The sequence below is a fragment of the Clinocottus analis genome, unplaced genomic scaffold (assembly GCF_023055335.1).
Source record: "Clinocottus analis isolate CAN_PGR_092001 unplaced genomic scaffold, fCliAna1.0.p SCAF_17, whole genome shotgun sequence".
Lineage (NCBI taxonomy): Eukaryota > Metazoa > Chordata > Actinopteri > Perciformes > Cottidae > Clinocottus > Clinocottus analis.
This window is the reverse complement of record NW_027175898.1, coordinates 11,664,036-11,688,827: the sequence shown is the minus strand read 5'-3', so window position 1 is coordinate 11,688,827 and position 24,792 is coordinate 11,664,036. Positions and strand designations below refer to the sequence as shown.

The 24,792-nt window shown below is 41.3% G+C and overlaps 2 protein-coding genes across 2 annotated transcripts; both read right to left on the bottom strand.

The window, feature by feature from the left end:
- Positions 1-484: 484 nt before the first annotated feature.
- On the bottom strand, positions 485-1,838 carry LOC137788172 (E3 ubiquitin ligase TRAF3IP2-like). The gene is made up of 5 exons (XM_068581021.1): positions 1,632-1,838; positions 1,469-1,537; positions 1,249-1,353; positions 1,090-1,164; positions 485-979 (listed from the first exon to the last, which is right to left on the bottom strand). The coding sequence occupies exons 2-5, from the start codon at positions 1,505-1,507 to the stop codon at positions 809-811; spliced, it is 390 nt and encodes a 129-aa protein (XP_068437122.1). The 5' UTR covers positions 1,508-1,537; positions 1,632-1,838; the 3' UTR covers positions 485-808.
- Positions 1,839-5,747: 3,909 nt separating this feature from the next.
- On the bottom strand, positions 5,748-23,435 carry fyna (FYN proto-oncogene, Src family tyrosine kinase a). Its single transcript, XM_068579877.1, has 12 exons — positions 23,263-23,435; positions 17,117-17,373; positions 14,423-14,519; positions 13,478-13,576; positions 13,170-13,273; positions 12,828-12,977; positions 12,504-12,668; positions 11,460-11,639; positions 11,038-11,114; positions 10,336-10,489; positions 8,446-8,577; positions 5,748-7,332 (listed from the first exon to the last, which is right to left on the bottom strand). Exons 2-12 carry the CDS (start codon positions 17,361-17,363, stop codon positions 7,124-7,126), a joined length of 1,614 nt encoding a protein of 537 aa, XP_068435978.1. The 5' UTR covers positions 17,364-17,373; positions 23,263-23,435; the 3' UTR covers positions 5,748-7,123.
- Positions 23,436-24,792: the final 1,357 nt, after the last annotated feature.

Genomic DNA, 24,792 nt, shown 5'->3' with positions numbered 1-24,792 from the left:
GGCATAGGATACTAGGACTTTTTGTTACTTTTATGACATACTTTACGATGATGTTTTATTCCAAATTTAATGACATGCTATAGACTTTCACGGCAAACTTTACTCTAACTTTTTATGACGTTTTCTATGACGTCTGATATCAGGATTTCTTTTATGATATATTTAAAATACTATACTTCCATAGACAACACCAGAACGACAAGACACAATCACAGTCCTTCACTGTCAACCCCCATGCAGAAGATTATCAACTGCTGCCATTATAGATCATAATTTCAGATTGATTCTACGCCATGCCATACAATGACTATACTACGACTTGATAGATATTTTATTGACAGACTATAGCATGTTTATAAGATCTTGTTTAATACACTGCTACCTACATAATAAATCAATACTTTGACACAAAATATTCCGTTTCTAACAACATTATTTATTCAAAAATAATTGTATTGTTTCCACACAAAAATGCTCTCGCTGTGTGCGGTGATCACAACTGCGTCCACACAAAACGGGTTATTCTTGTTGTTGTTTTGATCACAGCTTCCAAGTAAATCTAATCCCTTGATGGACATCTATGTCTGGTCAATTTCACATACAATTCACCTCATAGTTCATTTAAGTTGTAAATTGGACCAAAAGAATTCTTGAAAACATTAGAAAAAAACTAAAAAAAACATTATATACACCATGAGCTGTTATTCACTTTGGTTCAATTCTGGCATTTTAAAATACACAAGCTGCACAATAACATAATCAGCAGAACATAAGATAAGAACCGCAGTAACGCGGCGCTGGTGTGTCTCTACAGCGGAGCGGCGGCACCGGGCACCACCGGCCTGATGATGAGGGTGAGCTCCAGAGGAACAGGAGGAGGAACGTATCGCTCCTCGTGGAGGAGCCGCAGTAACAAATCCTCAGTGTCCTGCGGCCAGCGGTAAACACGCGTGTTCTGGAGCCAGCAGGGGACATGTTTCTGAGAGAAAGTATACAGACACGTGTTATTTATGTTGTGTAGCAGAGAAAGGTTTCAGGGAGAGAAATGGTGGAAAAAAGGTATTAAACAAAAAAAAAACCCTCTCTGACCAGGGACGCTTTGGGGAAGAGAAGCGGTATGAATCTGAAGTTCAAGCTGCCTTGGTGGATGAATTCATTCTGTATCTGGACAAATTTGATAAAATAATGTTAGTACCTATAAGCAATTATTCTCAGAATCATGTCTAATTTAAACAAATATGTTCTCACCATGGAGTGAATATATTTTGTGTGTAGACCCTGGATGTCCACTACAGATCCTTCAATGTCTGCCTTGTACTTTGGACTGATGGCGATGATGATCATGGTGGATGGCTGTTGATCAAACACACACACAGACACACACAGACACACACACACACTTAGTACAGATTCACAAAAAACGATATAAAATCGGTTAAAATCAGGTTTTAATGAAGGTTAAACTTACATCTGTCAGGTAACCGTCCTTCCACTTGTTGTTATCCATGCGCCTGATGGGGTTGTCAAAAATGTCAATCTGTAAAATTGAATTCAGTGCATTAGGTGAACTGCTCAGTGATTAAATAAATAGACATGTAATCTGATTTTTAAGAGAAGAGATATTAGCTCACAGCTGGTCGAAAACCTTGCTTTGTGAGGAAGTCTCCGAAGGGAACAATCTCTGAAGAAATGTCTGAAGAATATGTTATAAAAACGTTTTCTGAAAAGAGAAGAGATCATAAAACCCAAATCAATCTCAGTTTGAATCCTTTTTAGTTAAATAGTCAACTGTATGCAACAATGCCATGCGTAAGAAGAGTTCTGTTACATACAGTACTATCTTTACCAAACTTTCCTTTAATATGCATTGAGACAAGAAGAATGTTAAAATGTATGTCATACAACAAACTACAGCCTCACAAGTAACCGGAACATTTAATCAATATATCTCAAAATGTCAACAACAATTCTATATATTACATTTCAGTAAGACAGTATTTTGATCAGACTGGGGATTTGGGTTTTTCTAGTTTGTCCATTAAAAACATTACACCGACTCGAATGGTTTTCATCCTACTGGTTTTGGTCTTACCCAGAACTATTATGTATGGAACGATTATCTTTCAATAATGCAAATCAAAAGTAAGTGTGTAAATACGTACAAGGAACCTGCATCCTTTTATTGCTCTCTATGGACATTAACAGAAAAAGACAAATATTGGATACCATGTACAGCACATAATTAATCAAATTTGCAAAAATAAATCGTAGTTCAATTTTGCTAACCTTATGCATAAACAATTAAGTGTATCCTCTTTTTATTTTCTTTAGAAGCCCAAAACAGACCTGACAGGTTTCTTAAGACAACATACAACCACTGACACACCCAAATATTTGCGCTTTCTTTTTCAAAGGCATAATGCAATGGCGTGACTTTTTTTTTTTACGACCTAGTTTATAACATATCATACTGTCACCTTTTATGACATGCTATGCATACATAATAAATTGTTTGTCATTTGACATCTTAATCCTTCCAACTGTCATCCACCAGGGGAATAGTTTCTCTGGTGCTTTACTATTCAAATTCTTCTTCACCTTGCTCATCAATTTCTCCCAAATGACTTAATTGAATTGTTTTCTCTTCCAATTTTAATCAGGGCTTTTTTGAAAATACCAATTTATTGCAGAAGCACCCAATAAAAGATGGACTTGTCCACTGAGTACATGCTTGACATGGGTCCTGACACCATCAGGAGGGCGGGGTCATCTCGAAGCAGACACATGCCGATGCGGCAGATTTGTTTGTTTTCGTTTGACACAATGTGCAAATTTCCCAAAATAAGCATAATCTCTTCTTGCATTTTCAAATAACATTATTTATATTACTAATACTGCTTTGAGAAGACTTTTTAAAATATATTTTGACGGCTCTTTACAGTAGTGTATTCTCTTTAATCAGTCGGTGCTTATTGTCTGTTAAATAATGACTGGCGGTAAGTGAGACATTAAAAGTGACTCACGGCACTGATCAGGCAGACTGATGGTTCTTCTCTTTTCGTGCGGATGTGAGGCGGGCGTGTGTGCTCCTCCTGAGCTCAGGTTCATCACGTCGACCTGTGACACCGCCTCCAGGGGGGGAACGAGGAACTGGGGCACGTTCACCGAGACACTTCCCTGAGCATTCCCGTCATTCATGAAGTTACCGTGATGTCCGAGCCTAAAGCAGTGAAAAAGACCAAATGAACAAAAGGCTCATTGTTTGAATCGTGCTGACATGTGATAGTCTGTCTAATATGCAAAGGAGTTGCAGTGCCCGGGTCACTGCATTTTTCACAAACGGGAAGCTTGAAGAAACTTTGTGGATTTTGTGTTCGAGTTGCATTTCAAGTTTTTATCCTTTTAATTATTATTATTTTTGGTTTTTACCAGTTTTGTGTGTCATCCCGTGTGGGCGGGCAGGAAGCAAAGTGACAACACGGCTGAAGAAGGCTCGTGTTGAGTGGACTGAGGTGCTCTTCTCCTGCAGAGTGATGACACCTGACATCCAGAGTGCGATGAAGGTCTGTGGACACAGTTTAAATGCATGATGGAGGCAGAAAACAGGCCAGTGACGGAGGTTGCCGGCTCAATTAAATGTACACAAAAATCGTACAACTGCTGCAAATGAAAGCGGTCGAAAGTGACGAAACAGTCACGCAGGTACTGTACGATTTCAGGTACTTGTGTTTTATGTGGAAACTTTCTGGTATTCTAGTTAGAATACTGGTTAAGAGTGAAATATTCAACTTTTTTAGATTTATCTGAAAGAAAAGTTACTTTGCAGATTCAAAATGTACAGCATTGTTACAGATTAAAACCTACAGTATATGAAGTAGTTTGAAGTTGCTTTACCTCGTTCAACTACAATATTTAAGTACTGCTTCCACATTTTTACATCAGAAATAATATGTCAATAATATCTTATTATCCAATTCTGAAAAGGCCCACTCTGATGCATAGTGGATATACTTGTAACACCATAAGTTCATTTTGCTGATAATACTTATCAGAAGTATTATCTTTCAATTATAATAGTAGAATAGTAGAATTTGCCTCTTTCAATGAAAATGAATTAAATGTCCTTAATTCTTGTGTTCTTACCGTAGTGGTGAGGCGGTAGAAGCGGTCTGTGGTCTGGCCACTCATCATCCGATCTTAGTGGCAAGGGAAGCTCAAGATCCTTCTCATCACTCTGAAGATGATAATTATGTTCATCCTCAGCCCTCAAAATAATAATAAAAGAATAAAAAAAGGTAAATTATTTAATCACGATTAATTCAGATTATGTCCGTTGACTGATTTCCTAACTCCAGCATGAGATTTCTTTCTGAGTCACCACGTTATGTCTCCGTTTGCCGGCTCTGTTGCTCGACCCCGGTCAGCCACACAGTCCCAACAGCCGCTCTCTCCTCTGGCGTCGCCCTCCCTGGTGTCTGCAAGATGAGGCCGATGATCGAGATGCATCGTGGCAGAAGTAGCTCCTCTGTCTCCTGGCTGTCCGTGCTGCATCAGCTGGACATGCAGTGCATCACGAGCTGGCTGACTCCTCAACTCTTGGTTCACCGGTCCGACTCCACATGGTCTCTTTTGGCCGAAATGATCTGCATTCACGTCACAGGTCGGTAGGAATCTATCATGATGCGGATTATTAACATGAAATATTGGGTTCACTGTGACTTCAGGGCCTGATCGTTGATCGGAATGATTATTTGTGTTGGGAAACGCTGGTACTTTTTCAGATTTCTCCATCTTAACCAGGTTACCTCAGAGCCCGAAGTCCTGCAAGTACCAGACAGAAGCAGACAAATATTACTCATCGTCATAAGTTAGAAGAAATTAGCAGAAAAAATAAGACTGACAGGTAAATTGGCAGAGAGATGAAACGATAGTTAAACTGTGACGTTTAAATAACTTCACATGCAGTCATTAGGATAAGAACATGCCACATGGAAACATAGTTTTACAAAATTGCCTTTTTTTTTTACGAACCAGGAGTCTGAAAAGAAAAGAGCAACAGCGACATACCTGTTCTCTGCTGGATTCTTTACACTCCTGCGTGTGCAGAGGCTTGTATGTGCACAGCCTGCTATATGCAAATTCTCCACTGCTCGGCTGCAGCCAATCAGAGACGAGAATGGCGTGTTTGTGTTGCTGAAAGACTATCTCAGGACAAAAAAAAGTGGCTTCTTATTCCAAGAAGTCACTGTTCCAAATGCATTGATTAATACACATTGCTTAGTTATGGGAATAACAAGGAAACATGATCTTTAAACCAGTAAAGCTACGCTCTAAATGACTAATAAGGCTATATTCAAACAAAAGCCTCCAAAACAGTTAATGTTTTAGTCAGAACAAAAAGTCCTAACAATTCAAACAAGCTGAAAAGAAGATATATAAGATGTACAATGAAAACACATTCAACAAGTGTTAAATAAAGATTGCTGAACTATCCTGTTGACTGCTCTCAAATTGCAGAGTGGACATGATTTGCATATTTCACTCACGTTGCGCTTGGGACAAGTTTATCCTGAGTTGAAAACCACAAAGATCCACAGCTCACAGTCACTCAGCTGCACGCAATTTTTACACGACAGTGATGGATGTTTACTGTCAACTTTCCTCTGTCGCTGCATGTCTCTGAGGTGAGTTAGCCATCAGCTTCAAGTGCTTTAGGTGTTCGGCTCTAATTGTGAGTACACAGGACGGTGGGGGCAAGATTGTTTATTTTAAAACCAAACCAAATGTACAAGTAACAGACAGAGACAATAAATAATGTAGAGACCAAAAACATGTTCTGTATGCCAACTAAATCAGGGCAAACAAAGTGATACAAAACAGTTTTTTTGCTCACTTCTCCACCAGTAAAAAGCAACTTAAATACGCATAGAAATGGCGTATTGTCCTGGAATGCACGCAGTGAGGAGTTTGACACGTGAGGATGAAGAAATGCCATCCAGAGCTGCAGATGTCCCCGGAGAAAAATAAATCTCAATGACACACATACGATCGGCTGAAATGTTTCGCAAAATAATACGTTTGGTCTCGTAAACATGTTATTTCCAGATACACATGATGGAGGGACAAACACAGATCACTTCCCTCATTCCCGTCAGGTGGCAGTTTGTTTGTTGTTTGGCTGCTGAAGCGAAAAGACACAAATTCTTACACAGCCGGCTGCCATACAATAATGCAACATACATTTTTAAAATATTGCCAGTATAATAAGCAATCAGCCGAACAATAGTCGCAATTGAAGAAGTAAGAAGTACGCCTCCTTTTCAACTACAAGACGCTGAACTAAAAGTCACTTTAAGCCGATCTAGAACTCATTGGCAGAAGCTGAAATGGGATGAATGCACTTAATATTAGTGCCGATGCCATACAAGTTTGGGTGGAAGAGTCCATGATGCACTAAGTTAGTGTGTAGAAAGCGTGAAGGCATTCCCTTACATTATAAGAATATTAATAAACATTAAAAGGCAAGAACAGGTGTTATAGTACATCTAAGTTCCTTGAGAAGAGGAGAGCAGTATCCTTATATTCACCTAGTAGAAAAGGTCAGTGGACTCATCGACAAATATTTCTGAGATGCTTCGGTTCCCGATGTGTGTTTAACTACCATTCCTACAATTATGATGTCACGATTATTTGGGAGCCTCACGTAAATCGGAAATAACTTTGACCTTGGAATTAAAAAAAAAAAAAAAAAATCCACACATTTCCAAAATATCAAAAGTAATAGAAAATGAAACCCAAAAAAAAAAGGAAGAGATAAGTAGACAAGCAATTGTATTTACACTACATACAAGTTACACAACACGACTCATCTGGTTCATCCATGGCAGTCATCTTTGACTCCTCCGTCATCTCAGCGCTCCCTCCCGCCTCCCAAACATCGTTCGATTTGATAGTCAGTGTGCCGTCAAAACAGCAGCTGTCCCAGTTTGTGAGAAGCTTGGAAGTCAAGAAGTCAGTCAATGAGCTTTGAATTGTTACAGCCACGGGATGAAAGAGATTAGGTGGAGATTGGCTCCCTCTGGCGGGAAGCCGGTGAAATGACATGAGATGAGTGCAGCGGTGCTCAGAGATTATCCCCCGGTTGGTACTGAGGCTCAGTGGCAGTGAAGTAGTCCTCCAAAAAGGCCTGCAGGTACTCAAAGGTGGGCCTCTCCTCCGGGTCTTTCTTCCAGCACTGCACCATCAGCTCGTGCAGGGACGAGGGGCAGTCCTGCGGGCACGGCATCCGGTAGCCTCGATCCACCTGCTCCAGCACCTCGCGGTTGTTCATACCTGGAGGGAGGGACGTGGAGAAATTCAGACACATTTGGCTGAGAACTCATCTTTGTAACAACCTCAGATCCCTGTCTCACTTGAACTGCCGGTTCATAAAAAAAAGTAAATAAAATAAAAGGATCAGGTTTGAGCCTTCACAGAAACAATCTCAGGACATTTGAGTGTAGGAAGGGTAACTGGATGCATGGAACCAGAACAGTTCAAACTCAAATTTAGAGAAATTAAGCCAAAAAAAAATACTGCTGCAAGCTCGAAAAGCTAGTAAGTGGACCTTTGAGTTTAGATTATTTTGGTAACAAACTGTATACTGTTCTAAAAGTTCAACAATTACCTTCCATGCTAATAGAATGTACCCAAAAGGACTCTAATTAGAAACATGTAAAGGTCGAATAAGACAATAATTTTTAGACGGACATCAAGTTTAAAAAAGATTTTTTTACAAATACATAACATAAACACACTCCTGACTCCACCTGCCATACATTGCATATGACATATGTACAGGTTATGCTGTTTAAATATCCTTTTTAATCCACCATTAAGTGTGTAATTTCTCTAAAACATACTGCTTTATTGTTTTTCTGGTAAAAAAGAAAATATGTTCTATAGTATTCTATTCTATTTTTTGTATTTGTGAGTTACTTTTTGGAGCCAGGCACCAAAGCATTTCACTCCATGTTGTACTTTGTATAATCAGTCTAACCTAAACCTTTTCTATCTGTTAGGTTTAATTTTACATAAAGTTCGGTGAAATCAAATCGTCTCAGCATTGCTCCACCCAACAAAACCCAACTGAAAGGAGTAATGTATCTTTTTCTTATTTTCTGATATTCTGTAACTTATTGAAATGCCTTATATATGATGTCAACGTGTGTATAGCAGATGGACAAATTCCTTTTACATGTTCACAGCCTTCTGGGAACCTTTCTCTGCATAATGTAATATACGTTATGCAACATGCTGCTCTTTTTTTAGCCGACAGAAGCATGGCTAGTGTCTCAGCAGACTCAAACACTCTCACGCACTCTGCATTAATCAAATATAAGCAATCCTCTGGAGTTGAGAGATGATTATATAACGCACAGATGATCCACAGAGCTGCTCACTCACCTGGATAGGGCACTCTGCCCTTGGTCACCAGCTCCGTCAGCAGGATGCCAAACGACCACACGTCCGACTTGATGGTGAATTTCCCGTAGAGAGCCGCCTCGGGAGCAGTCCACTTAATCGGAAACTTTGCACCTATAAGGAATAAAAATGTGCGATTTGGAATTTTCAAATGAAGAGAAATAGAGCGACAGGATTTACCAAAACCGAAGGAGTAAGTAGGTCAAGCTGCTGTGTGACTCGTTCCTTCATCATGCGACAAGAGGACATAATAACATCCCGCCAGGGGAAATAAAACGGAACAATTCCATTATCTCTCTCAGTGTCAGTTTGCACATGGCCCAAAATGAACATGTAAATATTTAAATTGCTAACAAATGAGTGACTGAACATGTTGACAGCGTGACTAACGGAGTCTGGAAGTCCTCCTGCTGTAGCTCACGCCGGCCAAAAACAATCAGCAGAAAACCGCGTTCAAGTGTTTTAGGGTAAGGCCACTTATTCTTCCTCATCCATCCAATGAGGGACACAGCAACAGATGGATATGTAGGTATAACATGTGCCCATCTGTCTTAAATCCTGCAGTTATATATATATATATATATATATATATATATATATATATATATATATATATATATATATATATATAATACTCTCTTGTCTTGTCTTTGTGCTGCAGCTGCATGTACTTCTGTTTTCCGCTAGTGTCACCAAGACATTCCTGCTCATTTTCTGTGCTTATTCTGAAAGGTAGTGTGTGTGTACACGTGCGTGTGTGTGCGTGCGTGCGTGTGTGTGTGTAACATGTAGCTTAGAATTAAATAAATGGAATAGTTCGTCTGCCAGGCCACTAACTCATTCCTCTGACGTTGAGGTTTTCAGAAGGGAACAAAGAGGATCCTCCAGAACAGATAAACAACTCACAAATTTATCTCTATTCAAGGAAAGTCCTGCAACAAAAACCATACATTTCCAGACTGCGACCAATAGATTGAACGTGTTCTCTTGAACAGGCGGCCGGCGGTTGCTGCAGCCGAGATAGAACATAAAGTGCTCATGAAGCGGAAATTTACACATCACCCATTTTCAACGCGAATGTAAAAATGCTACACATCTAGTTATAGTTTAATCACTTAATAATAAATGTGACACAAGGTATTAAATTAACCAACAGGCAAAACTAATATCAGCTGTAGGCTTGATAACACATGAATAAAAGAGGAGTTACATCGTAGGGTCGACACATTTAAAGTGAAACTTGATCAGAAGGGCACCAGCATTCGAATAACACCCGTTATGTACATTAGTTTACATTCTGGCACATTGGGACCATCAAAAGTATGCAGAATGTGCTTTTAGCAGTACTCATGGATGCCACTGGCTTCCATTAAGAAGTAATATGTTCTGGATTTATTCAGATTGTAGATAATGATATCCACACTGAATTTAATTGTGTATTATGTCTGTTTTCAGATTTAGAGTCCTTGGATTTAACTGTGAATTGCAGCAATCAAGTGCGATGGGTTTTAAAGTACCTTAACCGCCACCATGCTAACTAACCGCTAACGTCCTGAAACACAAATTCCTCCATATATGCATATTTTACAAAAAATCAAAGCCATACCTACATGCACCAAAGATTGGCAGTTCCCTTACTTTGGAAGTCACGTTACAGCTTGCGACGCTCCAGTGACTTTGTATTTACATACTTGATTGCGTTTGATTGGACCGCCACAGATGTATCCCAGCAACCGAGTTGAAACATTATTCTTGACAAGCCTCATTTAGTACATCACTCGTTTTAAACTGGCGAGTAGCCGTTTCAGGAAAAAAAAACATGGTTTGACACAGAAACTAAGATGGATTGACAACGCGACCCGGCAGTGGTACCTTGTCTCGCCGTGTACTCGTTGTCCTCGATGAGCCGAGCCAGACCGAAGTCCGCGATCTTACACACCAGACTTTCTCCCACCAGGATGTTGGCAGAGCGCAGGTCTCGGTGGATGTAGTTCATTCTCTCGATGTATGCCATGCCCGCTGCCACCTGGGGAATCGAGTTATTTTTTTTTTCCAGTTCAAATTAAATATTGTTCAGTGAACGGTGTCAAGGTGAATAAATCTGTGCTAAGCGAGATTTGGGCGAAGATTTACAACCGTTTTATGCTGCAGTAGAGAGGCTAATCTCTTCACTGAAAACCCAAAGATCTGTCATGTTTGCAACGTAAACTCCAGCTTCTGGTTTGATTACTTATCGACTCACAGGAGGGGAAATAACTGCAGCGATGGAGTGCTCCAATGGTGATTCTAAATCACAAAATTGAGATTATTTGTTGTCCATTTTGTCCTCAAATACGTTTCTCACACAGTTTAAACTTCTGAAACGCTGCCATTTTGGCCCGCTAAAATGAAACGCAGCCTGATGAAACTGTAAACGTTTACTTAACGTCGGGATGGAAACGGCTGTAGATGAATACATTGGAAACAGCTGGAGATGATTAAAGTGAATGAAGCTCTAAGATCTCTCTGCGAGTGCTCCGGGAACAAATCCACAGGATCCAGCATCAACATTTGGCTTCACTTTCTGCAGCGTACCTGAGCCGCCATGTCCACGAGATTTGGCAGTTTGAGGCTTCGTCCTTCTCCATCTTTCATGAATTCAAGCAAACTCCCTAAAAAACAAATACGAAATTAGTTCGGTAATGTCTCATTTGGTCTTCAGCTGACAGCTCTTTACTCACATTTCAAAACTGAAGTACAACATTGCAACTACAGTGACTTAAATCGTACAATCTCTTTGTTTTTTTTTAACAAAATCCCTTTATACAAGTTGTGTCTGACTGTATAACTGCATTCAAGACAGTATAGTGCTGCGGCCATGCGATGAAGTAGGACACATAACTGTACTGTCCAGGCGGATGCATAAATTATGGACATACTGTGTAGGTGTGTTCACAAATGCACGTATGTAATATTCATGGTGTCTTTTTGAACTGTCCGTTTAAAATAGCATCTACCTTTGCACATGTACTCGGTGACGATATAGATGGGTTCTTCGGACACCACGGCGTACAGCTGCACCAGCTTATCGTGCCGAAGCTTCTTCATGATCTGAGCCTCCTCCAGGAAGGACTCTGGGGACATGGTACCGGGCTTCAGGGTCTTCACCGCCACCTTGGTGGTGCCGTTCCACGTGCCTGACCAGAAAAAACATGTCGTTTTTTTGTTTTTTTTTAAATGATTCCCTGGAGGTTATTTTTAACAGGAGATATTCAACATTTGATCAGTGCGTTTATTAACATATAGTTCAAGTAAAGTATAGCACCGATAACCAACGACTAATAGTGGCGGAAGGTTGCCGAAGTACAGACGTTAGTATGGCACAGTGGGGGGCAACAAAGCAACAAATATGAGAATCTTTATAAAAAACATAAAAAACAAATAAAGGTATCACTAAAGGTATCAATAACATAGAACATAAAAGACTAACTATGATCCGAGTTTATCCAATTTAGTTTCCTTCTTACATTCAGTTACACAAACATATTTTTTACAACATTTAAGAGAGAAAGAAAAAAATACAAATAGATAATCGAGTAACATAATGGTTGAAGTTTTCGACAAGACAACAAAAGTTAATATAATCCATGTTTTTAGAACCAACATGTTCAAACCACACGGAGGATTCACAACCCATTGTAGGACAAATAAGGTTTTACTGAAGTCATGTGAACTAAAACAGCCCGTATCTGATGTCCCTTAAACCTAATTGAACATAACAAATACCATATACAAGTTCTAACTGGTCTCAAGGCCATTACACGTCCTGAATCCAGGCTGAAATCATGCCACGTTCAAACATCTTATTGCAGTCCAAATGGACACTGAGATTCAAGAGATGAAAATGAAATGACTCAAAACAAACACTCGTCCCTGTGGGCTACATTCAATGGGTGTTAGTTTGAAATGCTCCAACACACGCAGTACGTTTCGCAACACTGCCCACAGCTGTCCAAAGCTTTGTTTGTGCCAAAAGAGAGGACGCCAAAAAAGATACGCACCCATCCAGACCTCTCCAAACTGGCCGTTGCCGAGACGCTTGATGAGCTGCAGTGACTCCCGCGGGATCTCCCACACGTCTTTGGTTTTGACGGACAGATCGGTCAGACGAGGCATGCCTTTGTGACACGGTACAATCAGCCGGCAGCACAGCCCCGCAGCCCTGGCTGGATCAAGCACACGTTTTACATATTAAATGACGTGAAGGTCGTACAAAACCATGCAACATTGTAATTTGAAGGGAGGGGGGGGGGGGGGGGGGCAGCCGACGCAGATCTTTCATGACATGTTTTTGCCCATCCCCAATAACTGGAGCAGAGTCTAACCAGAGTAGTGCTGCACCAGCTGCTGGAGCGTCTCAAACTGGGCCCTGGTGGTGATGTAGTAGCCTCCACTGTCCAGCTTGCGAATCTTGTAGTGTTTGACGTGGTCTCCCTTGACATCATCCCAGTCCTGGATGGAGAGGGAGTAGGCCCCTGGAACAGAGACAGACCAATAAGTACTGTTGTGTGCAAAGGATTTAGGGCAATGAATATGGAGCAACTGTATAGCTAATAGCATCTCAAACTGAGTTTTAAGCTGCAATGTTGGTCTGATGATTTTATTGTACATTTGTCTATAAATAAACTGCTTGTCAGCATGTCAGATGCAGAGCTCGGTCAGAGTACCTTTGGTTGTTTCGCTCTCACGGATGAGGAAAGTGCCTCTGGCGTTGCCGTTGGACAGCAGTTGCCGCTCTGCATCCTTTCGGCCTAATTTACCAAAATACCAGCTGCAGGGGAAAAAAATAAGGAATCAAACTATGGCGTGCAATATTCAGTATTACCATCTTTAAAATATTCCGACTGCACGTGCCTCTATGCCACAGTTAACAAGAAGCGTGAGGTGATCTCCCAAATATTCATGATATGCGCTCTGCTGATGAAGTGCCGTGTGTGCTCATATTGAAAAAAAAAACAAAAAAACTTTTACTCACTCCTCAGCTTGGATGGAGTCCACCGGAGCAACATAATTGCTGGGAATGTAACCAGTTCCACCAGTAGTGAGGGAGCGAGCCTCCCACCAGTCGCCCTCGCTGATGAGAGAAAGATATAGAGGGATGGAGGATGGAGTATACAGGATGGAGGACGGAGGATAGAGAATAGGAATGGAGGATGGAGGAAGAAGGATGGAGTATAGAGGATAGAGGATAAAAAATAGAGGATAGAGGATAAAAGATGGAGGAGAGAGGAAAGAGGATAAAGGATGGAGGATGGAGGATCCAGGATGGAGGAAGGAGGTAGTTTGGAATAAACAGATCAACCTTTTACACATTATGCACACAGGCACAAAAAAGCACTCAGTAGTGGATCAGATTTATTGTCTGTCTTGTCTCTGAGAGCCGAGTGGAGAGCCCATAAAAACAAACTACAAAACAAGTGCGTGGGCCCCTGAAGCTTCAGTGAATCATCACCCAACTGAATCACATGTACAATAGTCATCCCTTATGGTAGTCAAAATGTTTCTTTCATAGTTTTGTTTTTTAGTATTATAAAAAAAAGGGAGAACAAATGCCATTTGGGGTTGGTGATGTTAAAAATGAGATGTGGTTGAATCCAGATTTATGTAAGGGGAAAAACACATCGGCATGGAAACAGTCTCTAACACAAATATACCTTGTGATAAAAAAGGGGGAAATATACACAATAGATGCAGAATCCTTGTAGTTTATATATTAACTAACACAGGAAATTAGGAGAATTGAAATTTCAGTTTGACTTTGAAATATAAGGATAAGATAAAAACAATTGTACATGCAATTCATTTTGTGACACACCACATACGTACTGTGTAAAACTTCAGCCCAAATGCAGCATTGAGGCATTCCCAGAAATCACAACCGCCACCCTTAATGCCGTCATGCAGATGTTTCCACACTTACGTGCTGTTGAGAATCTGGAACCGCTCCCCCTTTCTGAAGCTGAGGTCATCCTCAGTCCTGGCTTCGTAGTCGTAAAGGGCCACAAACAGAGTCACCCCTGCAGGGAAACAGAAGGGGACATGTGGTGGTTAGAGTTAGGGGAGGTGACGTGTATGGATGAGGTATCATGTTGCTTTTATTGTTGGGTTCGTTCATCTGTCTCGCGCATGGGCTGCTTGATATGTAAAGGCAATACAAGTCACCCTCTCTCTTTGTTTCCTGGCTCCAATCTGCTTTTGTTTTATTTTAACTTCAACTACTCACAGTCTGTGGTATTTTCCATGCATTTAGATTATGTAAAAGATACAATTTAGACAGATCTCTCAAAACTTCCAGATGTGCCTTAATGTCTTAGTCTAACCGCTAGGAATCATGATTTATAATACCATACATTACTTCATAACTTACCTCTGTGTAATTGTAAATGACTGTTTTAGATCATTTAGTTGCTGGTAATGCATTTGTGGGGACACCCCTGTGCGTGTTAAGCTTACATTTATATTTAAAATCTGTACCCATCAACATTTTATATCAACAATGCATCCAACGACTCAATGTAATGTGAAAGGTATCACCCAATTATAGTGCTCCTCCGCTCTGCGGAGCATTCAAGTATCTATAAACGGACCGTTTTGGTTACACAGCCTACAACTTGTGCTGTGCTTCGCTCTCACCACTGAGACCGTTTTGGGCAGCTGTTTTCAACGGGAGCTCAGATAACCCCCTGAACACTATGCGCACTACCTGCTCGGCACCAAATGGCAAACAGACACAGTCGGTGACAAGCTGGTGAACATACTGGAGCATTTAACAGCTGAAGAGATTCCTATTCCCCGTGGTAGTTGAGGGAGATGAAAACAATGAAGAAGGAGAGAAAATATTGATCTTGCGTTTGTCAAAAAGATGAATTATTACAGGCGTGCAGATACACAGAACTCCTTGACGATAATGGAGTAGAAGCCCTGCTGTTGATCACATACAGGTGCTCTTTGGGTCCTTCAGGTGTGTTTATCCAATGCTGTTAGCGTAAGACCCATGTCTGTCGCAATGCCTTGTTCATTTTAAATACGTGTTGTCATGTAAAATAAAAGGCATTTTAAATCTGCAGAAACCGCACAGAGTGCCTTGGAATACTTTTTAAGGACACTTAAAAATATCTTCCACCCATGCCATGAGCCCGACACAGAACTCCTTGTTTTGCACACAAAAGAAGAAGTCTGCCTTCAAGCCCTATCAGACCGGAGCAGTTAAGGCTGCCGAGCAGGAATCAGATGTATCGGGTGTGATCTGGAACGACCCTGAAGTCCCCGGAGCTCTCAATAAGCCTGAGACGATAAAATGACTTAATTTTCTGATTTGATCTGAAACGTTCCTGGACAGTCGGCGCCACAGCGCTGCCATGAAGTCCTGCTTCCCTGTCGGTGCAGTGACCTCCCAGGCACCTTACAATGACCCAAACTGCTCACTGTCACAGGAGGGGTCAGATGAGGTTTCTGCTCTACGTTGTCCTCGCTGGTTGTTGTTTGTCTCTTTACAGTCTCAGAGGAGAATGTTGTTTACTGCTGCCCTGCAGGAGTAATTTCTTATTCATACAAGCTGATGGTGCTGACTCAGCAGATGCAGCCTGATGAGTGTTTATTTGTGCTCGGGAAAGAAACCAAAAGCCAAAGTACTTTGTATTAAAGAAAGAGATGCTGTTGATTTATGAATCACACATTATCTGTATCTTCAGATCTTCAGTGAGAAACTGTGAAGTCCATTTCAGCACTATTCAGCACAATATCTGATCTTTCGGGTTGAGAAATGTGCTTCGCAGAGCACCGGTGATAATTTAGGTCACTCTGTTTTCTATTAACTTCCAGGCAGTTGACATACATCTCCTGCAGAAACAGGAATTCATCACATCTCTCAAAGCCTATGGAAAGAATCACTGAATTTAAAAAGTATATATCTTTCACCTAAGATTACAACCTTGATGGAGTTCATTTGAGAGTGAAAACTTGTGTGCTGGTCGGTTAACGTAGCAGAGATGAGCCTTTTTATTGAATATTGGACGAAGGCCAGACAGTGAGTGGTCTTCAGAGAAGTTTACAGCTTCACGACTTAAGACTGACATTTTATTTCCCTTTTAATTGCTGTGTTTGAAATGTGACCCCAATTCAATGACAGCAACATATTTCAGAATACAATGTCACCCTGTCTTACAGGAACAGGTCGACATTTTGGGAAATAAGCGTATTTCCTTTCCTCCAGAGAGCTAGAAGAGAAGTTCAATACCACTCTGAAATTTGTACAATTTATATGAAGCTTAGTTCAGCATAAAGACTAGAAACAAAGAGAAATAGATGTCTGTGTCCAAAGATATTCCACCCAAATAACTAAACATGTGTAAAAGGAGAGTTTTAGTGTTACGTGGCAGTTGAGTCGTGTTATTCTCTGTCACACGTTGACAGAGAGTTTTCCATTGTGGCAAAATTGCTAAATCAGTCAGGCTTGCCATGGAAAAAAGTATCGCACATTTTTTGGTTTTAAAACAGCAACATTCTTCAAAAACTTGGCCCTGCCCGCCCTTATTAGTGACAAAACAGCTGCCTTGCATTTGAACCGTGACACATGCTCCATAGACGTGTTTAAAAGAGCTCCCTTCGGCCTCACCTGTTCCGCCCCGCGACCGAAGCGTCCCGGACTGCGAGGACGTGTGGACTCCTCCGAACACGGTCACCCCCTGCGTGGCGCCGCTGTGGAAGTTGTTGTAGTTGGGGATGGTGTTGACCCCGAAGCTGGGGTAGTGCTGCGGCGTGGGGTCGGACCCATAGCGGTAACCCGAGTTGTGCGAGACGCTGGTCTCCCGGTCGTCAGTGAGTTTTGCTGCTTCTTTATCCTTACATTGGACACAGCCCATTCTCCACTTTCTGTGGGTGGAGAGAGAAAGATGAAATTAGTACGTGGGTGAAATAATAGCTGAAAAGCCGTCTCCATTGGGGAAATTATGATTCAATGCTCCATTATTTCAGAGCTCCCTCTGAGATTTACAGAGCGCCTTCTTTCAATTAGGCAGAAATTAAACACGATACTTTAAACTCCATTACTAATCATACTTAGGAACACAATGTGACCGAGCTGCAGTGTTTCACTGTTGTGAATATGCGCCCAGATACTTCATACTGAGACTATTCCGCTTTTAACTTACTCAACACTAAAAAAGAATTTAACAGCACTACTTATCATGGTTTACTTTTCCGTCTTATTGCACGACCACACTTTGAGAGAGAGGAATTTACACCCGGCCATTGCATTTACAAGCTGGCATGCACTTTATTTTTGTTTTCTTTACGAGGAGCCACACACACCCATCGACAGATTCAGTTAAAATGCATAGAAGCCCTTTACAGAAAACCGCTCCCTGGCGCTACACTGAGTCTCATGAGGGGGACCGGCCTCACTGAAGTAAAGCTTAACCAGTTTCTGTAAGGAGTGAGGCAATCTGCTTTGCCAATTAAAAAAAAAGAAGAGCCTTACCGTCTTTAAAAGACCCAGTTAAACTAAAGCCCATTTCGGCTCACCGCGCCCCCCCTTTAAGCCCTGCAAGCTCACGAAGCCTCGGCCAGGAAGGGACCGCTGACGGCACTGTTGTCTTTCATCGGCTCTACCGGCCAGCTGACTTTGGAGCCGGCTAATTGGAAACACACTTGTTTACAGTCGCTGTGGATGGAGAGAGGTGGCGCTGGGGGCAAACGCCAGTGCGGTAGGAGACGGAAGAGGACGGGGAAATATCGCATCACTCTTAACCTCAGCAAAAAAATTCACATCCACATTAACAGAGAAGTCAGTGGACTCACAGAAGGTGCCTCTTTTCTGTCAAGAGCGATTTATATAACAAGAAGAATGACCATATTATGAAATATGTTTTTGACAATGATAGCGCTGGAACAATTATTAAGACATCAATTAATCATTTGCTGGTTTCAGCTTCTTAAATTTCCTGCATTTATTAGTTTTTTAAGATAGTAAACTACATATTTGTGTGTTGGTTGGACTATTGGGGGGACATTTTGAGATGTCAAATGGAATCTGGTAACTTGTGATGAGCATTTACTGCAATTTTATAGACCAAGAGGTGACAATTCTAGAAAATGATCTCTTGGTAGGAAACTAGTTTGCAGCAGAGCTTAACGGTTACAAGGAAAGCTACAGATATTTGACAGAATGGCTTCAGGCCTGTTTTACATTTACCAGCTGGAAACCCGAATGCCTCCATCAGAAAAAAGTGCAAACAGATGCGTCACTTGCTGCACGCACTTTTTTTTGAGTGCTTGCATGTCACGTTAAAAAGTCCATGATGCGTTGTTTTCATCAGTGAAGTTAATGCTTGTGGCTTCAACAAGATGAAATAACTCCTTTGTAACGCAGACAAGTACACAGCACATTTCTACGGTGTTACTGAAGCTAACAGGTCCATGAAACTATGGAATACATGCCAGGATTAATTTTCTTTCCTTTTCATATTGTACAGTCTTATTTGCTCCATGCCGCTTGACTAACAGAATAACAGAGACACTGCAGAGAAAGGGAGAATCAATGTGATCCATTACTGCCAATAAAACCCCATAAAATACCCAGAAGAAGAAACAAGGCAGGCGGTAGCATTACAGTATAAGCCCAAAGACCAAAGCTGTGGGACCACAGACTGAAATACAAGGAGGACGACTGCTGCGTCTCTGGGAAGCCTTAAAATAACAATAACAATCTTCACGGATGTATATTTACATCTCCTATCTTCTGGTATTTATAGCACGTCACTACAGCAGGTATATTAACAGAAAATGCAATCTTAAATCAACTACAATTTCCATTTAAGGGGAAAAGCACTCAAAAACAGTGGAAATGACAAATAAGTCTGTTTACTGTCAGAACATTACCGCAACACTTTCTGGAGCTACCAAATAATTGATCAAGTAGTCAAGAATTTGTTTTAAAAGGCTAACCATCAGGTATCCAGTCCAGGTATGCAGCCTTGCTGGAGGAAGACAGGGTTAGTAACATATTTAAATCTCCGGTGGAGACAATATTAACTGAACTGATTGGGATGAAACAGGTAGTGTTTTTTTCTGGTATAGATTTTCGCTTTAACTGCAGTGATTGAAATGAAAATAGCTTTACATCTGATCCTGGAGGGATCAGAGTAAATGAGGGGAGATCTCACGCAGTCGTCCAGCCGGTGGGGATTATGACATTATTCCTGCTCTTGAACAAAAAAGACCCGCAACGAACACAGCTTTAACATATCTGTAAATATCCTGCTGCACAGAAACTCGGCCATCTTGTATTGTTTATATACACACATGTTCACTTTGTGGTCTTACTTTCCTCTTCCTTTTTGCACTTTCTTCATTCAGTAAACACAGATGAATCATATTTGTGTCATATCACTTTCGAATGTGCATCAAGTAGATGCAAAATCTGAACATTCAGATGATAGCATTGCATCCGCAGGGCTCGCTCCTTGCCTGGGTATCGCATGACCACTTCAGGCAGCGAGAACACTCGTAAAACTGTTTTCGTCCCCAAAATGAACAGCTTGAGGACCAAACTGGAGACAGGATTGCCGCTACCTGGTGTGTTGTAACAGTTAATAGCAAAAAGCAAAGCTGTGGACGAGTGGGAGGACAGACAGAGCTATCATATTAAAACTCCTTATCTTGATTGGCCAAATCTGTTGAAGTATTAGTCAACTGGCCAAGAGATTCCTTCACATCAGGAAGTGAAGAATGGAAAGAAATGTAGACGCAATATCCTCTGAATAAAGTAACAGGAAAGGGTCAGAGCCACAACATCCATCACAGCTGATGTGCTCAACCGAAAAATTAATTTCCCCAAACAGTGGCCTTTATTTTGATGCTGTACGGACACAAGTGTTGATCATCGAGAGCTGGGAGACATAATGAGATATTCTGCCATATATAGTAAGTCTGCGAGATCAATATAGTAAATTAAAAGGACAGACATGTCAGGGTCACGCTGCGTGAGTGATGGATTACACAGGAGGCAGGCCTGAGAAACAGACATATGTCTGAAAAAACAATACGAGTAGAATGCTATAATAATAAAGAGCACGTTAATTCATTATAGAGCTGCAATAATCTATAATGATAACAGACAGACAACAAAACAACAATTTTCCAAAAGATTGCCAGTATACTTTTGAATGAAATGCTCTGTTTGATCTAACACCAAATAAATGAGCAAGAAAAACAGTCAAATCTGACATTTAAGAAGATGGAGCCGAGGAATTCCTGTCATTTCTGTTTGAAAAATGTCTGAAGAAAATACAAAATGACAGGCTCGTGGTCTCTGCTTCAACACACAATTTAACCTTTGAAATTTGACTTTCAAATTGTGCTCAACGGGTAATCACATCGAAGAATGCCTTCATTATCTAACCCAGATGAACTCGCTCATCTCAACAGAGTACAATCATTTTGCCTGTAACAAGGCAGCTCTGTTTCATTTGAAGTGTGGGGTCTCTTTACACTCAGATAATTGACATGGCACAAAATAGGGTCAAACATACCACGCCCTGCCCACTGAAGTCGCGCTCGCAACGACCTTACTCAACTCTGAAATACAACTTTCTGTTCATTCAACGAAGAGAAGACGTCAAAGGGGATGGCTTTCCGTCGTGGGCCTTTTGAATGCATATGAAACTCACTCCTGTGTTTGCTGGATTTGGTACAACGGGAACAATCTCTCCTTATGGCTTCCATTCTCTGAATCGTTACAATATTTGCTTGTGTCGGACAACTGAGTTCATTCAGTGTATCAACAACATGACAATGGCCACATTTCACTCTGCTACAAGATTATCAGTACAATGTGACGCAGTGTTAAGGCTTTCAAAGCATTCTTCTCGTACTGAATGAACAGAGCTGGTTACAAAACCCACAGCTGAGGTTCATACAGTATGTACGTGTGGGTTTAAGCCTCAACTGTGTTTCGGTGTCACAATGTTCACAGTTAAGTATGTTGAGTCATGTTATCAAATCACGGAGCTCATTGTAAACGCTCATTCAGTCCGTGAGATTTGTGCCTGTGGATGAATATTTTCCAAATGGGAGGAAAAGGGGATATTAGACACAAACAGGAGCAGATTCTTGCTGCTTCTGCTTGTCAATCCCAACTGTGTATTATTAAATAGTTCTTTCCAGATCGGGTGCCAGTGGAAGGTAATGGTCGATGTAAGAATCCACTGGAAGTAATGATGTGGTGGGTCTCCACACAGCAATGGAGGCTGGAGGTTTTCTGGTACTGCTGAATACTTGATAAAAAACTGAAGCACCAGCCAGACGGTGCACAAGTGCTGTATGAAGAGAGCTGCAACGGTTAGTTAATTACATCGAGAAGTAGATCGACAAAAAGCTAACTGGCACGTATTTTGAGAATTAAGTTATAATAACGACACCAACGTGTCAGCTTCTTCAATGTGAGGATTTGCGGCTCTTTTGTTTCATTATGAAGTGAATATATTTGTTTTATAGAATGATGGTCACACTAAACAATGCATTTGAATAAGTGAGGTTGGATTATAGGACACCACGATGCATATGTTGAACCTAATGATTATTTGATTAATCAATAACAGTAAACAATGAAACGAGCCCGAGGTGATTTGTCTGATCAACAAAACAAACCATACAAAATATTCAGTTTCCAGTCATGTTCGGCTTCAATCAAGCATCATAAATGTCAATCACATCAATCAACTAATTGTTGCAGCTCTAAATGAAAATAATCAATAGTTGCAGCTCTACTGTGGCCTTGTGTTGCTGACTGACAGCAACAACAGTCAAACAACAACTAGACATCGTGTAAAGCAACACATTTTACTTTAACCTCAGTAATCGTCTCCTGGGCAAAATATTTCACTTTTGTGATGACATCATTTGAACCTAAAACCCTATAACGTCACAAGTAGCAGCTTTTGTGACAGTGTGTCTTTTATGCAGGCCAAACTGTATGGACAGAGAAAGAGCCTGGAGGGGATTGCACATGGTCCATGAACCTTAATATGCAACTCCTTTCATACAAAAACCGATACACATCACGCACGCCATGTTGTGTAGCCATGCATCCGTAGAGCAAAGAGATGATGCATACTCAGAGCTTCAGGGTGCAAACCGACACACAACTACTGCCCAACTTATTCCACACGGATCAAACTGAGGATTTATCTTCGAGCAACACACTGCGTGCATCATCCCCGGTGTGTGTTTGCCAGCAAGATGGATGGCTGCCCCCCTCCAGAAAACATCTGATAACCCAATTAGGACAGCTTTAATTGGATATTTAACAGCGTGGCAATGCAATTAGTTTAAATCGCACGACAATTATGTTTTGGGGTGAGTGTCTGCAGGCCATAGTGGCGTTCATCATGTGTGTGGATGGCCTCGGTGGTCAGCTCTTCTCTGCGGCGCATCCATCCCCGCTCCTGCTGCAACACGAGAGCCCCCTCTCCACAATCACAGCACTGCAAAACATCATCCACAATTACCGGGACCACCACTACTCTCCCTGTTTTTACCCCCCCCCGGAGGGCAAAGTTGCCCGTCAAATACACGACCCTGCGTCTGCAGGACGACTGGGTGCAACATTGGCGTGATTGCAGCGACCAACTGGGTGTTATTTATCTCCTCTGCTCTCTCTTTCCCGAGAGGAATTCATCTCGCAGTTCAACAGCGCAAAACGGGACGAGGCGGGTGCACCAATTGAAATTCAACACAGGGAGGAGAAAAACGCGTGCTTACCGCAGAACAATCAGATTAATCCATCGGAGTTTCCAGGGGGTCTTTCGTGTGGGAACTCGCCGATATTTTTCTACTCCCTGTGACTGTTTATTCTTCGCATGAAGGGAGAATAGCGGCGGGATATCCGTCCCTGCCCGATTCAGGAGCTGCTGTCGCCGCCGTGCGTACAGATGATGACGATGGCGACCAGAGCCAAGTTCACAACAATAACATATAGCTTTCTGGTGGATCCTGTCAAAATAAAGCTGTGTGTCTCGTCGCGTATTCTCCAGGTGAAAACAAAAAGAAAGAGTATTTTTTTTTGAACAAAATGTACTACATAGTAATTCCACTTGCATTAAATCAGTAGGATTGTGTTAAACACGCTGAATAGATGATTTATGATGATTTATGATTTGTGCTTTTATTTTGGTGTGCAAATGCGGTTAGTTTCCGGTTGGTCTCTTGACGTCATGACGCAGCTGTCCACACCGACCAAAGGGCTGTGATTGACACCGCTTTCCTCCAGTACCAGAGTGCAATGCATTGTGGGACACCTCCCCTTTTGAGGGAAGACTGAAAAACAGAGCACGATTAGCAAATTGCTAGTTTTTTAATTAATCAGAGCTGTCTTCTCACTCTTATTTAAGTGTTTGAATGGGAATAAGACACACAGCGTGCCCACCAATCCTCACACAGAGAGAAACACATGAATTAGGCTTACATTATAAATTAGAGCCAAAATTAATGTATTGAAACAAATCTATGTGGGTTTGTTTTTAATCGAACCAAAACCAATGAGTCTGCATTAAGGGCATAATTAGCTGAGATGAAATACAAATTGCCGATTTAAAATCAACCAGGAAAAACAATCACTTGGTAGCTCTTCATTTCAGGAAATATTCAGGCGATACACTTCTCTCCCTGGAAGCATCCCGAGCAGCAAGTGTTGAAAAACAGAATACTTCTGTATTCATGAAAAAGAAAAATGGATTGCTATTGATATTGAATTGATAAAATCAAGAATTAATTAGTTGTTGTTAGCACACAAAAACCGCACTTTTTTTTATTTTAAAGGTGGAACCAGTGAAGGGTTAAATTTGACACAAGAAGTTTGAAACCTTTGGCCTGTTTAAGATTTTGCCTTTTTAAGAGACAACTTGCTGACACGCGCACACGCCCACTGCCCCTTCATAAAGGACCCTGTACATCCTCCTGCCAGGTGAGGTCTTTATGTCTGAATGTCTGGCCCGCATGCTGCTTGTTGAAAACACTCCATGCCTTGCTGGCTTTGTCCCCTGGTTTACATATTCATGGCAGCTCACCATAATAATTAGAGCTTTGCATGTAATCAGAATATCACAACAATGAGCGTGGCCTAGTTAGCCTGATGAAGAGAGGGTGGGTGAAAGAAGTCACCCTAATCCTCAAACTGTTGTCTGCACTCTTATGAACTCACTCTCGCCCTACTTTCTCCCAAAACCAGAAGACGTGATCGCAAAAGCCCTCGGCGTGCAGCCTCTTCCGCGGAGCCATTTTGGACTGGTAACC

What these genes read in the sequence shown, in the direction of transcription:
- LOC137788172 (XM_068581021.1), bottom strand. Translation starts at nt 1,507, where the DNA reads ATGGATAACAACAAGTGGAAGGACGGTTACCTGACAGAT. An exon ending in AGGACGGTTACCTGACAGAT is followed by an intron (nt 1,354 to 1,468) that starts GTAAGTTTAACC and finishes TTTGATCAACAG; the next exon opens with CCATCCACCATGATCATCAT. An exon ending in CAAAATATATTCACTCCATG is followed by an intron (nt 1,165 to 1,248) that starts GTGAGAACATAT and finishes AAATTTGTCCAG; the next exon opens with ATACAGAATGAATTCATCCA.
- fyna (XM_068579877.1), bottom strand. Translation starts at nt 17,363, where the DNA reads ATGGGCTGTGTCCAATGTAAGGATAAAGAAGCAGCAAAACTCACTGAC. An exon ending in TGAGAGCGAAACAACCAAAG is followed by an intron (nt 12,978 to 13,169) that starts GTACTCTGACCG and finishes TCTCTGTTCCAG; the next exon opens with GGGCCTACTCCCTCTCCATC. An exon ending in GGGCAGAGTGCCCTATCCAG is followed by an intron (nt 7,333 to 8,445) that starts GTGAGTGAGCAG and finishes CCCTCCCTCCAG; the next exon opens with GTATGAACAACCGCGAGGTG.